At 33.9% G+C, this 21,147-nt stretch overlaps 1 protein-coding gene across 6 annotated transcripts in view; it reads left to right on the plus strand.

The window, feature by feature from the left end:
* The first annotated feature begins 394 nt into the window (after positions 1–394).
* Positions 395–21,147, plus strand: part of LOC134692799 (ATP-dependent translocase ABCB1-like) — a 50,882-nt gene continuing 30,129 nt past the window's right edge. Inside the window, exons 1-6 of one of the 6 annotated variants that reach the window (XM_063553348.1) lie at positions 395–747; positions 5,873–5,912; positions 11,626–11,752; positions 13,203–13,348; positions 15,804–15,937; positions 17,300–17,471. In XM_063553348.1, coding sequence (XP_063409418.1) covers positions 650–747; positions 5,873–5,912; positions 11,626–11,752; positions 13,203–13,348; positions 15,804–15,937; positions 17,300–17,471 — 717 coding nt within the window. In that variant the 5' untranslated portion in view covers positions 395–649. Of the gene's footprint in view, positions 748–2,258; positions 2,345–3,858; positions 4,321–5,396; positions 5,435–5,872; positions 5,913–11,625; positions 11,753–13,202; positions 13,349–15,803; positions 15,938–16,128; positions 16,145–17,299; positions 17,472–21,147 lie in introns of those variants that run through there. The other 5 variants (XM_063553351.1, XM_063553346.1, XM_063553347.1 and 2 more) reach the window with 5 other exon arrangements.

The raw sequence follows: 21,147 nt of genomic DNA on the forward strand, positions 1-21,147 counted from the left end.
ATCTCTAATTAGAGATTTATGCTGCAGATGGAGATTTGCTATTAAATCAGAGATTCTACACCCCCCCCCCCCCCCCCCCCAAAAAAAAAAAGAAAAGAAAAAAAAGCCGGCTATGGTGCTTAATTTAATTCTGGCTATCAGGATTTATATGTAGAGTATATGCAATAAATCATTTCAGGGTTGATTTTAAAATGGAATCTACTTTTACTTCATACTACACACCAGGTTTCTGTCGTGTTCAGCATAGTTTTTTTATACCCAAAACACATGCATTGTTTGTATTCACTCTTTTTCAATATTTGGTAATGATTTCATTGATTGTTGTATTCAGTCGACTGAATCGTAAGGTCGAAAACTATGTTCATCTATAAAATAGGTAAACTGTGTAAATAAGAAAATATCATATCCTTTTTATACAGTGACAGTGTGTGTAATGACGTTGGGTGCAAAGGACACACTAACTAGTTGATTTCATTTCTTATGCAATAGTCAAATATAAATAATGACAAATTACGGTTGTTTTTAAATTCGGATTTACAATTCGACAGTATAAAGTTCTGTACGGAGTTTCCGTTATAGTCAGAGCTGGGACATAATTTATTGTTAGTATAATAGTCCCAGGTCCGAGCGATATTTTGTTATCAAGAAAATGAGTAAAAGCGAAGAAAAAAAACCTCTCCTGGGTGACGCAAGTGACGAGCAGGAATCATACACAGACAGCGATAAGAAGAAGGACAAAGAAAAGAAGTAAGTTAACATGAAGTAAAACATGTACTATTATAAGCGTAAAGTTCATAATTTAGGATGCTAGCTCTAATCGTGGGATGTGTAACGGTCGTGGTGGCTATCACGAACTGCCTTTGTATTTTTAGCAGGGACGTATCAAACCATTACAAAAAGGGGATTCCCATCCCAGGATATGGCGGGCGTCCGACTATATGTCCACATTCAAATGCATTGATCGTCCAAAAATAATATGGGAGAAGGATCCAACTCCCGGACTAAACCCCCTTCTCGATCTGCCACTGCTTAGGCATTGAAAGATATCGCTTGACAGCCATATACGCTCTTTTTTTTTTTTTTTTTATCAAATAATAGATTTTAAAAAAAATAATGGCTTCAAAGAATGGGTTCACTTGATCTTTTTACTATACAGTTTTATACTTTGATTTTGCAGACTTCGGTCTCAGTTTGTCTTTGCTGTTGTGCAATAATCTTTGCCGTGCCTTTTGACCGTTAGTTTCACATAAGTGTAAGACTGGGTATGTTTTTTTCAACTATAATTACTGCACTGAATCATACGTTTTCGTCATCTTCAGTAAGAATTTGCCCTCCAAAATCTCTATTTTATCGTCGCTTTATACCAGCTTGACCAAGATTATGCCATACTCTACTGCAGCAGTGCACACGTATAGTTGTCAGAAGGCTTGTATAGTGATTTTTTTCTTGTCTCAAATAGGTAATAAGAAAATGAGAGTATATTCTCGTCCTTATAACCAGTGCATATCTCATGTACTAGCTAAGTTGTTGTTCATCATACTATAACTGTCGTACAGAAAGTAAATGCAGTGTCAAACATGTCACTTTAAGGGCCAGAAAATTTTGAGAAAATTCCTAATTGCTAGCCTAGAGTTGTCTAAGACGGTGTGTTTACACATTTTCAGTTGGGAACCTCTCAGTGTTGTCCTTATTTTACAAGAAACGAAGTGAAGGGGTAATGTTTGTTGTAGTCTCCGCTGCGAATGTTGAACAATATGGAAGTAATCAATTATTCAATTTCTTACTGTGAGTATATCGTTAGGCCAGAGACATATATGTATTATATGTCTCTGGTTAGGCTAGCTAGATTATGATATTTTACGATTTCAAAGTCGGCATGACCTTTAGAGTAGATACTTGCTTATTTTTGAATCAGTTGGTTAATTGAAGTTATTCTTAGCAGCATACCAGGCTATATCAAGGATTTGTATAGTAAATTAGACCTAAATTACTATACAAATCCTTGGTTATATTCTCGGGTTATATATTGAGCCGATGAGCCTGACGTGAAAATTAACAGTGGCGGATCCAAAACTTTTTGTAAAGAGGGTTGGGGCACTGACTGACCTAAAAGGGAGTGGCTGCCCCCTTTTTTTAATTCGAAGGATAGATCAGTCATTGTCACTCACATTGCTTTGGAATATTTTATCAAATACGACTGATGTACGTACGGAATAATTAGGCCGAACTCGTTCCGCAATTTAGTTTAAAGGTTTCCGGTTGAAGATTTCACATGTTTCCATTTCGGTCATACAATTTTTGATTGAAGTGAAGACAGGATCGCCCAAATAAATGTTATTTAAAGGTATATTTGAGACAAGTGCCTGTGGCATAATCAGAATTATATGGTATGCCTACGGCCTCACCCCCTATGGATTTTACTAACAGTGGCGGATCCAGGAATTTTCATAAGTGGGGGCCCACTGACTGACCTAAGAGGGGGGCCCGCTCCAGTCACGCTTCAGTGATTCCCTATATAAGCAACCAATTTTTTCCCAAAAAGGGGGGGGGCTGGGCCCCCTGCCCCCCCTAAATCCGCCTCTGACTAACCCTCTGGATCCGTAGGTGGTCAGTGGCAAACCATATAACTTATATTATAATATCAGCCGCTCGACACAATGTGAAACGTTTTAGCTTGTTCTCTAACATCACTCGCCAAAAAGTTTCACATTGTTGCTCGCGGCTGATATTTTATGATATTAATGTGTAGAAAACCTGATAATCTATACGTGTTGTAGAATTAGAATTAAGTCAGCAAATTAAATATTTTAGACAGAGACATATTATGTCATACTCACATTTTTTCAGAGATTGTCATTGTTTTCATTCTACAACAATATCAAGATGAAATATGTAATTGAAATTATTTGCTTGTGTTGAAGAATTAAGTCAGCAAATTAAATATTTTAAGCAGGAACTTATATAGAAAGTCCCTGTTTTAAGCAATATTATAATGATCATTGGTCATCTTCATTTAGCCTTTTCTTTGATTAAAATATATTTGAATATCTGAAAATGATTAAAGTTGACATGGTCACATCAGTGCTGATGTGATTTTTTGTCTTTGAATTTAAATTTTTGACAAATTTAAAGTATGCTTCCATTTTTTTTAAAACTATTGTAGGTATAGGCAAAAATTGTTTACAGAAATTAACATTACATCAATATTATCAGAGATCTGAAAAAAAATTGTATGTCAAAGATTAAATGACTTAAAAATGACTTACTTTATCAATGATTATTTTTTACCAAATTTACATTTTCCTAAATCTCTACAATTATGACCATCTGATTGTTATCATTGTGACAGGTGGCTTGCTGCCACAAACCATTTTTATACCACACCAAGGGGTGTTATGTTTTCTGTGTGCGTCTTTTGGTTGGTCCATCCGTTTATCTGTTCATTCATCTGTCTGTCTGTGTCCTGCTTCAGGAGGTTAATGTTTTTGGACAAGGTAGTTTTTGATGAACTTGAATTCCAATAAACTTGAAACTTTATTGAGTACACATGTTCCCTATGATATATTTCTAGTTTAAATGCCAAAGTAGAGTTTGACCCCAATATCGTGGTCCACTGAACATAAAAAATTTGTGGGGCATCCTTGTACTAACAACATGTTCTTGTTACACTTTATTTTCACCGTCAACTACATGTATAAGCATTATATAAAGTGGCAAATCCCCAAATCCAATATGTTATGTTTATATGATTGCAACTACCACAGAGTAAAATATCTTCTAGTGGACTTTGATAAATAGTATATATATTTGCAATAGAGATTTTTTACATACAATGTTTTATATTAATTTCCTTCCCTAATACAATTGTTGATAAAGAATTTTCGAAAAGGTGATAAATAAAAGTTGATACACTTATGCATGCCTCAGCTGTGAAGTGTCTTATCTCAGAAATTTAAAGTGATATTTCGTAAGGTTGACCGCCATTATCATAATATAAACACAAAGGACGTAGCCCAGTTTTGTCATATAGTTGTGGTCAGTATTCATAGCACATGTGTGTGAATTTTGAATCAAACAAAAATAACGATTCTGAAAGTGGTGTATGATGGAAAATAATGTTAAGTTAAAATATGTGAAGAAAACAAATATTGAAAATGGAATTGATCAGAAAAATGATGAAAAAAACAAATCTGATTCTTATGATGATACAAAAAGAGGACCAAGTGAAGCATTTAAAAATGGTGTAAAAAAAGATGAAAAATCATTAGAAAGCATGGACAAAGGGACAGAAGGGAAAGACAAGGATGCTAAAAATGATGGGTAAAGTTATACTATTTTGGACCCTGCAGGTGCAGATCTAGAAATGGGGGGGGGGGGGGGGGTCCTGGGGTTGGAACCCCCCTTTTTTGGACAATAAATGCATTTGAATGGGGACATGTAATTAGAACCCCCCTCCCTTTTAAAATGGCTGGATCCAACATTGGACATAGTACAGTCCTGAATTAAAAGGGAAAGGAAAATATGCTAGAAAATCTGTTCTTTAGCCCTTTGGAATTCTAACCACAATTTTACTGAAACTTATTTTTAATATTATCAAATTATTTTCTTCAGATGTTGACAAGACCTTTTTCTGTCAGATATACATGTATTTATCAATATTATATATTTAGAATATTTTTCATACAGTGAAGATGTTGTTCTTACAAAAATGTTAAATCTATTTTAATATTCCTGATCATGTTGAAATATAATTATGGGTCTGTCACTGAAATAAACTATTATCTGATTGTACATGTATGTTAAACACGTGCTCAATATCCATCCTTTTTGTTGATTGTTTACTATTACGTGTCAAACAGTAAACTTCGGAGACAAAACATGGCATTTTATGAGCTGCCATATTTGATAAATCAGACCGAGAGAAAACAAAATTGAAGATTATACAATATATTTGCGTTTATAAAAATGACAAAAAAGACTAAGTTTATGATAATGGTTTACTTTTATAAATTGTTATTTTGATTGGGAGTTGTCTCATTGGCACTCATACCACATCTTTTTGTATCTATTGGTTCAAGAATTGGATAAACATTATTTTTCACCAGTCACTCGTTTCATATGACTTTAAAGCTGGGATCTGACATGGCAAATAAAAGTTTAACTTTATTCAATATAATCCAAAATGATTAATCAAAGTTGGTAATTTTTTGGTTTCTATGGAAACAATTCTCAGACAAGTGATACAGTCATTCATTGAGATATTCTGTATTATTGGGAAATTCTACAGAAGTCTGAACGTACTAGATATTAACATTCATCAAGTAAATTTGCAAGGAAATACAGCTGATTATAGATTATCTAGGCCTTAAGAAACATTATGTTTTAATTGTCAGAAATATGGGAATTCTATTGAAAGGTTAAAGGTTGTCATGAGGTAAGACTGTACTTTTCAATTATAAATTTATTTGACTTATTTCTTTCCCATGAATATGATTATGTAACAAGGGGGAGGGGTTGTGGTGAATAAGTCTTTGGAGGCCAGAAAGTGCTGAAAAATAGAATTGGCCAAAAGAATCATGTAGAAAGTCATGAGAACCATTTGACAGCCTGGCTTTAAGATTTGTACATGGGTGAATTCCATAGAGGGTAACATGAAAACGGTTACATGGCTTGAATTTAAAGAACATTCACCATTTTTAGATTGAAAAGAAAAAAATAACAAAAAACAGTAAAAGTTGCAATTTTTGCTGAAAGTTCTCTTTGTTAAGCTTATCATTGTAACATTTTATCATCTGTGAGAAGATAGATAGCATCATTTCACATTAAAGATGTTTTAAAGTGGTGATCTATTCACATAGTTTTTATTTTTCAGAAAACCAGATGGACCGCCCCCAGCCACACTGGGACAATTGGTAAGTCAAATTAAAATCAGATTAAAGGAATGAAAAAGGGGGAGGAAGTTTAAAAAAAATCACTTGACCCTTTATGGAGTTTCATGATTAATGCATAGACTATTTACATGTTGCTGAGTTTGTGGCCCATGTTCGTTTTTTCAAATTTTGGACCCTCTGATAATTCAGTCTTATTGCATAAAAGAAATAGAGGATTTTAAAGTTAGTATATAATTTACAATTAGTCTTCCAAAGGTTTTTTTTTAGGTTTCTACATTTGTACAATTTTGTAACAATTCAATGATTAAATAATTGTTTAATTTTGCTCAGGCTCACAGTGAAGAAAAGTTAATATTAAGTCAAGATATAATCAAGTTATGAAAGCTTAGGTATCAAAAATTAAAAGCATCTGATTCTTATGTTTAAGGTTGTTTTATTGGTTGGATTTTTATCTAATAGGTGTATACTCTTTTTACCATTGAAAGCTCTAACAAACAAACAAATTGGAACCTGTTTTTACGTTTGAGGATACAATCTCTGTTGCATCAGCTATGATAAAGCTTTGCATAAGGGGAAGGCATCTTAACTGTATCAACATGGAATTTTGTGTCCAGATGCATAGGCTGGAATTATCCCCATCATATATGAAGTCTTGCAAAAATCACAACCCATAGATATATTTTATGTCAAAATCATAATCCATTCATATGAATTAAAAATATCAGATACAAATTTTGACTTAGACCTTAATTTGTTTTAAAACATATAAAAGGATAAAACAGCTGATAGCACTCTGAAATTGCAATCAATATAATTGACATTTTTTAACCCCCATTCTGTAATTTTTTTTAATGTAAAAACAAAACTAGTAAACCAGTAATTTTGTAGGAGAAATGTTTTTCTCTCTGAAGATAATACTTTATTTTTGATATCTGAAAATAATATGAGCTACATAAAAGAATATTTAATTGAAAAAAGTAAATCAAGAAGTTTGAATATATGTAAAGGGACAAATTTATACTAGGCTGCCAAAATAAAAAAAATCCATAACACTGTAGTGTAAGAATAAACTGTAGTAATTATCTGGCTTGAATCATCATTGTTATTTACTTTAAGAGGGATGACATCATGTAGTCCTTGTTAGAGACCCCAGTCACATCTTAAAATAAACATTTTACTAAACCAGGACCAAATTTTAATCAAGTGCAAAAATGTAAGAATAAGGTCACCACTTAGTCATTGATACATAAATGTATGTGCCTAGCCTTTGGAAGTTGATGAAATCATGGCTAAATATAGGAAATGTTGTAAGAAAGGTTAAAATCTAGTGCAATATATTGTATCAATTGATTCATTTTAGGTGAGATTAAAGCCACCTAGTATATGATATGAAATTGTGTCACTGATAAACATTGAATGATATCACCTTTACTTTTTAAATATGCAGGGTCACAGTGGGTAACCGGTTGTTTACATGTACATTCATAAATTACTCAATTCTTTCCCTGATTTACAACCAATTTCTACAATTTAAATTTTATATTTGATAAAAAAAAATACAGCTAGATTCTTTTATTAAATACATTTTACTTAGAATTAATTGTACAACATGGTTCCATATCACAAATGGAAGGCTGGGATTGAGTTTGTGGGTAATTGGGTCCCCAATTTTTTTAAGGGTTCAATCTTCAAATGCATATGCAGTATTGTGCAATAGATTTAAAAAAAAAGATCTTTGACCACCTTTTTTTGTGTGTCAGAAACCTATATTATGTCAAAAAGTACCAATCTTGAATATTGTGTCTAAATTTGCCTTAACTGTTCAGGGTTTGACCTCTGCTGTTGTATCAGGCTGTGCTCAGCGAAGCAGTTTATTACTTTAAAGTTGTTATTATTTTAGAGTTCTTCTAGATCTGTAATGTGCATTCCAGTCAAATTTTGTTGCCCCTAAAATTTTTAGTATGAAAGAATTTGTACTACAACATGTACAAGATGATCAAACTTTGCGTTAGGATAATCATGATAATATTCAAAGCATTGTTGCTGAAAATTAAATGATTAAATCTTGGAAATTTTATATATCAAATGGCTAAAAATAACTTGAGAATTTTTTTTTAATGAATTCTAAATTATGTTATAATAATAATTCTTTATTTGCAAAACAAACAAAATGGTTATGGCAAATACATATATTGTGTGGGTAACAATCATTTCATAATTTTATATTTTTGTTTTGTTACTTAATTTATGGCATTGCCTCTAAGCCACTAAGTTACAATATTTGTTACAATAAATCATTGGGTATTATATGGGTAAAGCCATTTTATGAAGATAACATCACAGGCTAAAATGAAGACCATGGTTGACCTGAGACTGAGGCCACACCTGAAAATATTTTGATCAGCCAAAACCCTACCCAAAGGTAGAGACAGTTGGTAGTTAGCATAAGCATTTGTCTCAGAAAAAAATCTTATAAAACTTAATAAGTTCATAGAAGGATCCAGGGGGGAATTTGGTTGATTATATAAGGAATCACTGAAGTGTGACTGGAGCTGGCCCCCCTTAGGTTAGTTGGTGGGCCCCCTTAGGTCAGTTGGTGGGCCTCCTTAGGTCAGTTGGTAGGCCCCCTTTCAAAAAGTTCTGGATCCGCCACAGAAGTTATAATATATATTTAAATTATATAGGAAACTTCGGTAATCATTTAATGTTTTTAGTTATTGATTATGTATATATCTTATTAAATGTTTTCACAATAGAATTTAAAAAAATTTACAACCAAATAGATAAGCTATATATAGGTCATGTTACTCATGTAGGTAGGTTGACAAATGACTTATAATTGATTTATCCATGTAATAAATCTTGTCTGAAATTGATTAGCAGCTATAGATATCAACAGGAGCAATATTAGAGTATAGTACATATAACAAGTTCAAGTTCAATATTTTGTTATCAGTTAAAGACACCTATATTATGCCGTTTATTATCACTTAACTAGTATATATTTGTTTAGGGGCCAGCTGAAGGATGCCTCTGGGTGCGGGAATTTCTCGCTACATTGAAGACCGGTGGGTGACCTTCTGCTGTTGTTTTTTTCTACAGTCGGGTTGTTGTCTCTTTGACACATTCCTCATTTCCATTCTCAATTTTAATTTAACCTATATACAGGTAGAATGTTAAAATGTTTGCAATGATCATGATGATTTGGTTACATGTGTATTTATGATTGCAATTGAATAAAAGAAAAAGGAAAGGACAAAGTGAGCTAAATATAGTTAAAACACCTTTTATGAGCTCACCTGGCCCGAAGGGCCAAGTGAGCTTTTCTCATCACTTGGCGTCTGTCGTCCGTCGTCGTCCGACGTCGTCGTCGTCGTCCGTCGTCGTTAACTTTTACAAAAATCTTCTCCTCTGAAACTACTGGGCCAAATTAAACCAAACTTGGCCACAATCATCATTGGGGTATCTAGTTTAAAAAATGTGTGGCGTGACCCGCCAAACCAACCAAGATGGCCGCCATGGCTAAAAATAGAACATAGGGGTAAAATGCAGTTTTTGGCTTATAATTCAAAAACCAAAGCATTTAGAGCAAATCTGACAGTATTGTAAAATTGTTTATCAGTTCAAGATCTATCTGCCCTGAAATTTTCAGATGTATCGGACAACCCGTTGTTGGGTTGCTGCCCCTGAATTGGTAATTTTAGGGAAATTTTGCTGTTTTTGGTTATTTTCTTGAATATTATTATCGATAGAGATAAAATGTAAACAGCAATAATGTTCAGCAAAGTAAGATCTACAAATAAGTCAACATAACCAAAATGGTCAATTGACCCCTTTAGGAGTTATTGCCCTTTATAGTCAATTTTTAACCATTTTTTGTAAATCTTAGTAATCTTTTACAAAAATCTTCTCCTCTGAAACTACCAAGCCAAATTAAAACAAACTTGGCCACAATCATCATTGTGGTATCTTGTTTAAAAAATGTGTGGCATGACCCAGCCAATGAACCAAGATGGCCGCCATGGCTAAAAATAGAACATAGGGGTAAAATGCAGTTTTTGGCTTATAACTCAAAAACCAAAGCATTTAGAGCAAATCTGACAGGGAGTAAAATTGTTTATCAGTTCAAGATCTATCTGCCCTGAAATTTTCAGATGAATTGGACAACACGTTGTTGGGTTGCTGCCCCTGAATTGGTAATTTTAGGGAAATTTTACTGTTTTTCGTTATTATCTTGAATATTATTATAGATAGAGATAAACATGTTTAAGTATGTGCCTAAACAAATTGTGATTTCATTTTAACTAGAAAGAACCAATTTTCTTTTCTCTGCAAAGTGCTAGTGGCTAAAACAATAACATGATCAAAATGGTCAGTTGACCCCTTTATGAGTTATTGCTCTTTACAGTCAATTTTTAACCATTTTACGTAAATCTTGTAATCTTTTACAAAAATCTTCTCCTCTAAAACTACCAGGATAAATTAAAACAAACTTGGCCGCAATCATTATTGGGGTACCTAGTTTAAAAAATGTGTGGCATGACCTGGCCAACCAACCAACATGGCCGCCATGGCTAAAAATAGAACATAGGGGTAAAATGCAGTTTTTGGCTAAAACTCAAAAACCAAAGCATTTAGAGCAAATCTGACAGGGAGTAAAATTGTTTATCAGGTCAAGATCAATCTGCCATGAAATTTGCAGATGGATCGGACAACCTGCTGTTAGGTTGCTGCCCCTGAATTAGTAATTTTAAGGAAATTTTGCCGTTTTTTGTTATTATCTTGAATATTATTATAGATAGAGATAAACTTTAAACAGCAACATTGTACAGCAAAGTAAGACCCAAAAATAAGTTAACATGACCAAAATGGTCAATTGACCCCTTAAGGAGTTATTGTCCTTTATAGTGCATTTTTAACAATTTTCATAAAATTTGTAAATTTTAACTAACATTTTCGACTAAAACTTTTAGGCCAAGTTCAATATAGATAGAAATAATTGTAAGCAGCAAGAATGTTCAGTAAAGTAAGATGTACAAACACATCACCATCACCAAAACACAATTTTGTCATGAATTCAAATGCATCCTTTGTTTAATATTCACATAGACCAAGGTGAGCGACACAGGCTCTTTGGAGCCTCTAGTTATCACATATTGATGAACATAAAATAAGAATCTATGACTGAGGTTGATTCCTTCCACTGAAAATGATGTTGACATTGTGTAATCCAATATCCATTTATATTCCCAGGTGTAAAACTCACTATTTTCATTGAATAAGGAAATTTATTTTGTAAGATTAAAAACTTTTATCAATATTATCTTTGAATGTACAACTTTAAATTGACAGATTTCATTTTTGGGATTTTGTTCTCCATTATCTGCCAAAATTTACACCCTGCAAAAATAACCTGCTATATGGTATTTTAACATTTTGATACCTTGATCTTCTAAGAATTTGATATTATACTAAAACTCTGCACTACCCCTTCTTTCACTTTGGTTCATCCTGAAAAATCACTTTGACCACTATCCAGCTGCATGTAAACTAGCTGGTAAAATTGCAAAGTACTGTAACTGACTCTATGCTTTGAAACAAAGATATTATATCTAGGAACTAGTAGGTAAACAAAACCAAACATCTAGGTTTCTTCCCAAAAGAGGCTATGAATCAGCTGTATATTATTGATCGATGTACATGTTTGTATTTATATATTTTTGTTATTTTACAGTTCCGCTATGCTACATGTGTGGACACAATCTGTATCGTGTTTGGTTCCCTGTTTTCACTCGCTCATGGAGCTGGATGGCCAGTTTTGTCCATTGTTATGGGTCAGATGACAGACACTTTTGTAGCAGGTACTTTAAGGATATATATACATGTATTTGGTGTGAGCTTTGGCTACTTGTTGATGATTGAAGGCTTTGACCTAAATATAGATATAAGCCTGATATTTGGTATGTGAGTTAACCATGATAAGTTACAGATCAAGTTTATGTTTCGTTCCACTCCACTAATTTGCTGAAATTACAGACTTTGGACTTATGGACTTTTTTTCTAAATGCTTTCAGATATTGGGATGATTTTTGGTATGTGAGTTACTCATGATGAGTTACAGATCAAGTTTAAAATTTTGTTCCGCTCCGCTAATATTTGCCAAAATTAAGGGTTCACAACTTTGAAAATTGTTGAAAATCACAGTTATATGGACATTTTTCTATATGTCTCCAGATTTTGAGCTGATTTTTGATATATGTGAGACTACGATCATGTTTGTGTCCACATGTGTCATTGAAATTGCAGATTTTTCAACTTTTTGAAACAGTGCCATTGGTGTCGCTTTGACACATCTAAGTATTGATTGCGACTTGGATGGAGAGTTTTCTCATTGGCACTAAAATACCACATCTTCTAGATCTTATATGGTAACATTTAAAATTAACCATTATTGATGTATATGAAATTTGTTTCTCATTATTTTTTGTTTTGTACATTAATCAGGATGATAGCTTTCTTCTTTTACATGTTTTACATTTGTCATTTCATTTTTTTTTTATGGCTTTCTTTATTGTATGTGTTTTGTTCATTGTTGAAGGCTGTAAATTGACCTATAGTTGCTAATTTCTACTCAAACTTGGCCACAATCATTATTTGGGTTATCTAGTTTAAAATGTGTATGCAAACCAATATTGCCAACATGGATAAAAAAACATTAGGGTAAACTGCACATTTTATATAAAAAAGAAGATATGGTATGATTGCCAATGAGTCAACTCTTCACAAGAAACCAAATGAAGCAGAAATTAACATCTATAGATAGCTGTACAACTCTCAACCATGAAACATACCACAAAGTCAGCTATAAAAGGCCATAAAATTACCTTGAAAACCACTATGAATAGAGAATATCTGATCGAGGCCAAATTGTTCAAAATGTTGAGAGCTGTCCCTGACACCAAAAATGTTTGTTTCTATTAATTGAAAAACTATAATAATTTTTGTTTGGAAAGTTGATTATCAATACAACATCTAATAAGTCTGATGTCTCCTAGCTTTATATTTGGAGTTGATGCTCTTTTACAGACAATTTTACCAATATTTTGCATTTTAGCCATTTACGCCTAACATAAAAAATGATCAGCAGTATAAGATCAACACTAAGTCATATGATCTTAATTGTCAGCTTAGGTTGTTACTCTTTCAGGATAATTTTCTCGAAACAATTAGCCATAAATGAAGATGTGACACAGGCTCCTAAAGGCCTCTAGTTTTATTGAGATCTTGTAATTATTTATTTTCTTTTTACAGGACCAAATGGCTCGTTGATACCTCCAGGCCCAAATTCCACACACAATCCTAATGTTACTGTAGAATCTTTTGAAGATAAGATGACAACATATGCTTTATACTACTTAATCATTGGTGGAGTAGTACTACTCTCTGGTTATTTACAGGTACTTTTTTTTTTTTGTGTTTTAAATTTAACGCCACTTTTAAACACCACATTTAGGCTATTTTGTGGCGGTCAGTTTTTATTGGTGGAGGAAGCCTGAGTGCCTGAAGAAAGCCACCAACCTTCGACAATATCATCACAAAATTATATAATTATTTTTTTAAACAAGATAATCATAAATACAGTCTGGTAATCAAACAATCAGTAATGAAAACAACCAAGTAATCGTATAATCAGTAATGAAAACAACCAAGTAATCGTATAATCAGTAATGAAAACAACCAAGTAATCGTATAATCAGTAATGAAAACAACCAAGTAATCGTATAATCAGTAATGAAAACAACCAAGTAATCGTATAATCAGTACCAAGTAATCGTATAATCGGTCATGAAAACAACCAAGTAATCGTATAATCAGTAATGAAAACAACCAAGTAATCGTATAATCGTATAATCAGTAATGAAAACAACCAAGTAATCGTATAATCAGTCATGAAAACAACCAAGTAATCGTATAATCAGTAATGAAAACAACCAAGTAATCGTATAATCAGTAATGAAAACAACCAAGTAATCGTATAATCAGTAATGAAAACAACCAAGTAATCGTATAATCAGTAATGAAAACAACCAAGTAATCGTATAATCGGTCATGAAAACAACCAAGTAATCGTATAATCGGTAATGAAAACAACCAAGTAATCGTATAATCAGTCATGAAAACAACCAAGTAATTGTATAATCGGTCATGAAAACAACCAAGTAATCGTATAATCAGTAATGAAAACAACCAAGTAATCGTATAATCAGTAATGAAAACAACCAAGTAATCGTATAATCGGTCATGAAAACAACCAAGTAATCGTATAATCGGTCATGAAAACAACCAAGTAATCGTATAATCAGTAATGAAAACAACCAAGTAATCGTATAATCGGTCATGAAAACAACCAAGTAATCGTATAATCAGTAATGAAAACAACCAAGTAATCGTATAATCAGTAATGAAAACAACCAAGTAATCGTATAATCGGTCATGAAAACAACCAAGTAATCGTATAATCAGTAATGAAAACAACCAAGTAATCGTATAATCGGTAATGAAAACAACCAAGTAGTATAATCAGTAATGAAAACAACCAAGTAATCGTATAATCAGTAATGAAAACAACCAAGTAATCGTATAATCGGTAATGAAAACAACCAAGTAATCGTATAATCGGTAATGAAAACAACCAAGTAATCGTATAATCAGTAATGAAAACAACCAAGTAATCGTATAATCGGTAATGAAAACAACCAAGTAATCGTATAATCGGTAATGAAAACAACCAAGTAATCGTATAATCAGTAATTAAAACAACCAAGTAATCGTATAATCAGTAATGAAAACAACCAAGTAATCGTATAATCAGAAGCTCAATGAGGGTGCTTGTAAGGTAACACTTGGGTTTAGTAGTTGAAAGTTGAAGCAGACTCCGATCTAAGATGCATGTTTTATTGCTCAAGTTTGATAGTTCACTTCAGGTACTCTGGCCTGTCTCTACCTGCATTGGGCTTCCTTACACATTTGGACAAGTGGTCTAAGTAGTTCATCTGTATATCACTAGCCAGTCAAATTCTGAGCTTGTGAACAGAAGTAGAATAAGAAAAATACCTAACTTTCAAGAATTTTCCAAACATAAAGTCCCTAAGTGAATGACTCAAACCTATCATTGAACGAATGGAAAACAACTGTCATATTCCTGACTTGGTACAGACATTTCCTCATGTAGAAATGGTTTTATAGCTACATGTATCTCAACCTCTAACTTGTATGACAGTAGCATTTTTTTTTAAAATTTATTGACAACCATGTGTAAACAAAACAAACAAACATAATAGGTAAAAAAAAAAAACTGAGTGGAGCCATGCACATGGGTGTGTTTGACTACAATGTGAAATGTCCTTTAGGGGTCTCACCAGACTCCCAACAATAAAAACTATCTACCCATGTACAGTCTATAGTTGTGAAAGTGGCATTTAACACCATTAATTAATCAATCAATTATTAAATCCTCAAGGAATACAAAAATTGGAAGCCATGATATAGACAATTAGAGAGCTAAAAATAGTTTAAACATCAGTTATCAATCAAGCATGATTCATATTTTACCAGTCCAATTTGAGGCTCAAAACACGACTTTCTTGTTAAAAACCTCTGGAGAAATTACATACCCTTAAAAAAAAAACAATTCAAAATGGTGGCTTTGTTAGTTACGGACTGGTAGATGTCTTTGATATTCTGTTTATTTGTAAATCTTTAAAAAAATTATAATCATGCATAATCAACTTCTTTTTCTTTTGAGTTACGCATTTGAAAATTAAATTAAAAAGTAAGTCAAAGGAAAAGGACAACTGGTAAAACACCTTAATTTATAGAGGGAATTTAACATCAGTGATATTTAAATTTCAGATTGCATGTTTTATGACAGCCTGTGAGAGACAAGTAAACAAGATTAGAAAACAATTTTTCCAAGCTATATTACGGCAGGAGATTGGCTGGTTTGATAAACATCAGAGTGGTGAATTGACCACCAGATTATCTGAGTAAGTACGACAGGAGATCGGCTGGTTTGATAAACATCAGGGTGGTCAATTGACCACCAGATTATCTGAGTAAGTACGACAGGAGATCGGCTGGTTTGATAAACATCAGAGTGGTCAATTGACCACCAGATTATCTGAGTAAGTACGACAGGAGATGGGCTGGTTTGATAAACTTTAGAGTGGTCAATTGACCACCAGATTATCTGAGTAAGTACGACAGGAGATCGGCTGGTTTGATAAACATCAGAGTGGTGAATTGACCACCAGATTATCTTAGTAAGATATCAGCAGTACAAATATGGAGTAACAGCCCTTGAAGTCAAAACTTTCAAGTCAGTTTTTTGTACTCGCACTAAAAAAAAAGACCATTCAAAATGCTAGATTTTATGTTTTGAGCATGATTTTTGTGCAGCATATCCAAGCACTGAGCAAAGTTTTATGACTTAAACCCCAGGTTTGCCAACTATCCCAATTAATAGGGTTAATGGTTATGACCTGGATTTTGAAATTCTATTATATAACATGAACACCTTGAAACAGGCATTTTATTGTGTATTTTTCTATGTTGTGATGTTATGCTTTTATTTCAGAAAAAGGGAGAAGGTTTGGATCCATTAAAACGTTTAATCCCGCTGCAAATGTTTGCACCTGTCCTAAGTCAGGAATCTGATGTACAGTAGTTGTCGTTTGTTTATGTAATATATAGGTGTTTCTCATTTCTCGTTTTGTTTATATAGATTAGACCGTTGGTTTTCCTGTTTTAATGGTTTTACACTAGTAATTTTGGGGCCCTTTATAGCTTGTTGTTCGGTGTGAGCCAAGGCTTCGTGTTGAAGACCGTACTTTAACCTATAATGGTTTACTTTTTTAATTGTTATTTGGATGGAGAGTTGTCTCATTGGCACTCACACCACATCTTCCTATATCTATTCAAATAAGTCAAGAGGGTATTAAACTCACTCATACATACTCATTTAGATACTAAAGTAATTGAGCAAATCACTGATTACAATATAAGAGGAGTATAAGGTCCTAAATGCACTTAAAAACCCCATGGAGATATTGAAAAAAACGGATTCTGTTCTCTAACTTGAGTTTGCCTCAACCAAAGGTTATTAAACTTATTCACAATGCTTATTACCACATAATACAGTTGTTTCACTTTAGGTAGGTAATTGCTCAAAAATTGACCTATGTAAAAAAGGCACCTAAAAATAACTTGATTTTGAAAAGGAAGAGAAATTGGGAGTAGCAAAGGACATTTAGTAAGACATTAAAGGTGAGAGAATTAAGTTCTAAAGATGATAAGGGAGATAATCAGATTATTCATTTACATTTTATGTCTTGTCTCTTTTTTTTCAGTGATTTAGAAAGAGTGAGAGAAGGCATAGGAGACAAGCTAAGTCTTCTGATACAGTTCGTAGCTCAGTTTTTTGCTGGATTTGCCATTGGATTTTATAAAAGTTGGAAGATGACCTTAGTTATGATGTCACTGACACCTCTACTGGCCATTCTGGGTGGTTATTTCTCAGCAGTGAGTATATGTATGTATAAACTGAAGTGGGTGTTGACCATTCTGGGTGCTTATTTCTCAGCAGTGAGTATATGTATGTAAAAACTGAAGTGGGTGTTGACCATTCTAGGTGCTTATTTCTCAGCAGTGAGTATATGTATGTATAAACTGAAGTGGGTGTTGACTATTCTTGGTGCTTATTTCTCAGCAGTGAGTATATATCTGTAAAACTGAAGTGGGTGTTGGCCATTCTGGCTGCTTATTTCTCATCAGTGAGTATATGTATGTAAAAACTGAAGTGGGTGTTGACTATTCTAGGTGCTTATTTCTCAGCAGTGAGTATATGTATGTATAAACTGAAGTGGGTGTTGACCATTCTGGGTGCTTATTTCTCAGCAGTGAGTATATTTATGTATAAACTGAAGTGGGTGTTGACTATTCTTGGTGATTATTTTTCAGCAGTGAGTATATATCTGTAAAAACTGAAGTGGGTGTTGGCCATTCTGGCTGCTTATTTCTCATCAGTGAGTATATTAATGTAAAAACTGAAGTGGGTGTTGACTATTCTGGCTGCTTATTTCTCAGCAGTGAGTATATGTATGTATAAACTGAAGTGGGTGTTGGCCATTCTGGGTGCTTATTTCTCAGCAGTGAGTATATTTATGTATAAACTGAAGTGGGTGTTGGCCGTTCTGGGTGCTTATTTCTCAGCAGTGAGTATATGTATGTATAAACTGAAGTAGGTGTTGACTATTCTTGGTGATTATTTTTCAGCAGTGAGTATATATCTGTAAAAACTGAAGTGGGTGTTGGCCATTCTGGCTGCTTATTTCTCATCAGTGAGTATATTAATGTAAAAACTGAAGTGGGTGTTGACTATTCTGGCTGCTTATTTCTCAGCAGTGAGTATATGTATGTATAAACTGAAGTGGGTGTTGGCCATTCTGGGTGCTTATTTCTCAGCAGTGAGTATATTTATGTATAAACTGAAGTGGGTGTTGGCCGTTCTGGGTGCTTATTTCTCAGCAGTGAGTATATGTATGTATAAACTGAAGTGGGTGTTGGCCATTCTGGGTGCTTATTTCTCAGCAGTGAGTATATTTATGTATAAACTGAAGTGGGTGTTGGCCGTTCTGGCTGCTTATTTCTCATCAGTGAGTATATGTATGTAAAAACTGAAGTTGGTGTTGACTATTCTAGGTGCTTATTTCTCAGCAGTGTGTATATGTATGTATAAACTGAAGTGGGTGTTGACCATTCTGGGTGCTTATTTCTCAGCAGTGAGTATATGTATGTATAAACTGAAGTGGGTGTTGACCATTCTGGCTGCTTATTTCTCAGCAGTGAGTATATGTATGTATAAACTGAAGTGGGTGTTGACTATTCTAGGTGCTTATTTCTCAGCAGTGTGTATATGTATGTATAAACTGAAGTGGGTGTTGACTATTCTAGGTGCTTATTTCTCAGCAGTGTGTATATGTATATATAAACTGAAGTGGGTGTTGACTATTCTAGGTGCTTATTTCTCAGCAGTGTGTATATGTATATATAAACTGAAGTGGGTGTTGACTATTCTAGGTGCTTATTTCTCAGCAGTGAGTATATGTATATATAAACTGAAGTGGGTGTTGGCCATTCTGGCTGCTTATTTCTCAGCAGTGAGTATATGTATGTATAAACTGAAGTGGGTGTTGGCCATTCTGGCTGCTTATTTCTCAGCAGTGAGTATATGTATATATAAACTGAAGTGGGTGTTGACTATTCTAGGTGCTTATTTCTCAGCAGTGTGTATATGTATATATAAACTGAAGTGGGTGTTGGCCATTCTGGCTGCTTATTTCTCAGCAGTGAGTATATGTATGTATAAACTGAAGTGGGTGTTGGCCATTCTGGCTGCTTATTTCTCAGCAGTGAGTATATGTATATATAAACTGAAGTGGGTGTTGGCCATTCTGGCTGCTTATTTCTCAGCAGTGAGTATATGTATGTATAAACTGAAGTGGGTGTTGGCCATTCTGGCTGCTTATTTCTCAGCAGTGAGTATATGTATGTATAAACTGAAGTGGGTGTTGGCCATTCTGGCTGCTTATTTCTCAGCAGTGAGTATATGTATGTATAAACTGAAGTGGGTGTTGGCCATTCTGGCTGCTTATTTCTCAGCAGTGAGTATTTGTATGTATTAACTGAAGTGGGTGTTGGCCATTCTAGGTGCTTATTTCTCAGCAGTGAGTATATGTATGTATAAACTGAAGTGGGTGTTGACTATTCTAGGTGCTTATTTCTCAGCAGTGAGTATATGTATGTATAAACTGAAGTGGGTGTTGACTATTCTTGGTGCTTATTTTTCAGCAGTGAGTATATATCTGTAAAAACTGAAGTGGCTGTTGGGCATTCTGGCTGCTTATTTCTCATCAGTGAGTATATGTATGTAAAAACTGAAGTGGGTGTTGACTATTCTAGGTGCTTATTTCTCAGCAGTGAGTATATGTATGTATAAACTGAAGTGGGTGTAGACCATTCTGGGTGCTTATTTCTCAGCAGTGAGTATATTTATGTATAAACTGAAGTGGGTGTTGACTATTCTTGGTGCTTATTTCTCAGCAGTGAGTATATATCTGTAAAAACTGAAGTGGTTGTTGGCCATTCTGGCTGCTTATTTCTCATCAGTGAGTATATTAATGTAAAAACTGAAGTGGGTGTTGACTATTCTGGCTGCTTATTTCTCAGCAGTGAGTATATGTATGTATAAACTGAAGTGGGTGTTGGCCATTCTGGGTGCTTATTTCTCAGCAGTGAGTATATTTATGTATAAACTGAAGTGGGTGTTGGCCATTCTGGCTGCTTATTTCTCAGCAGTGAGTATATGTATGTGAAAACTGAAGTGGGTGTTGACTATTCTAGGTGCTTATTTCTCAGCAGTGAGTATATGTATGTATAAACTGAAGTGGGTGTTGACCATTGTGGGTGCTTATTTCTCAGCAGTGAGTATATGTATGTATAAACTGAAGTGGGTGTTGACTATTCTTGGTGCTTATTTTTCAGCAGTGAGTATATATCTGTAAAAACTGAAGTGGGTGTTGGCCATTCTGGCTGCTTATTTCTCATCAGTGAGTATATGTATGTAAAAATTGAAGTGGGTGTTGACTATTCTAGGTGCTTATTTCTCAGCAGTGAGTATATGTATGTATAAACTGAAGTGGGTGTTGACCATTCTGGGTGCTTATTTCTCAGCAGTGAGTATATTTATGTATAAACTGAAGTGGGTGTTGACTATTCTTGGTGCTTATTTCTCAGCAGTGAGTATATATCTGTAAAAACTGAAGTGGGTGTTGGCCATTCTGGCTGCTTATTTCTCATCAGTGAGTATATTAATGTAAAAACTGAAGTGGGTGTTGACTATTCTGGCTGCTTATTTCTCAGCAGTGAGTATATGTATGTATAAACTGAAGTGGGTGTTGGCCATTCTGGGTGCTTATTTCTCAGCAGTGAGTATATTTATGTATAAACTGAAGTGGGTGTTGGCCATTCTGGGTGCTTATTTCTCAGCAGTGAGTATATGTATGTATAAACTGAAGTAGGTGTTGACTATTCTAGGTGCTTATTTCTCAGCAGTGAGTATATGTATGTATAAACTGAAGTAGGTGTTGGCCATTCTGGCTGCTTATTTCTCATCAGTGAGTATATGTATGTAAAAACT

The sequence above is a fragment of the Mytilus trossulus genome, chromosome 12 (assembly GCF_036588685.1).
Source record: "Mytilus trossulus isolate FHL-02 chromosome 12, PNRI_Mtr1.1.1.hap1, whole genome shotgun sequence".
Classification (NCBI taxonomy): domain Eukaryota; kingdom Metazoa; phylum Mollusca; class Bivalvia; order Mytilida; family Mytilidae; genus Mytilus; species Mytilus trossulus.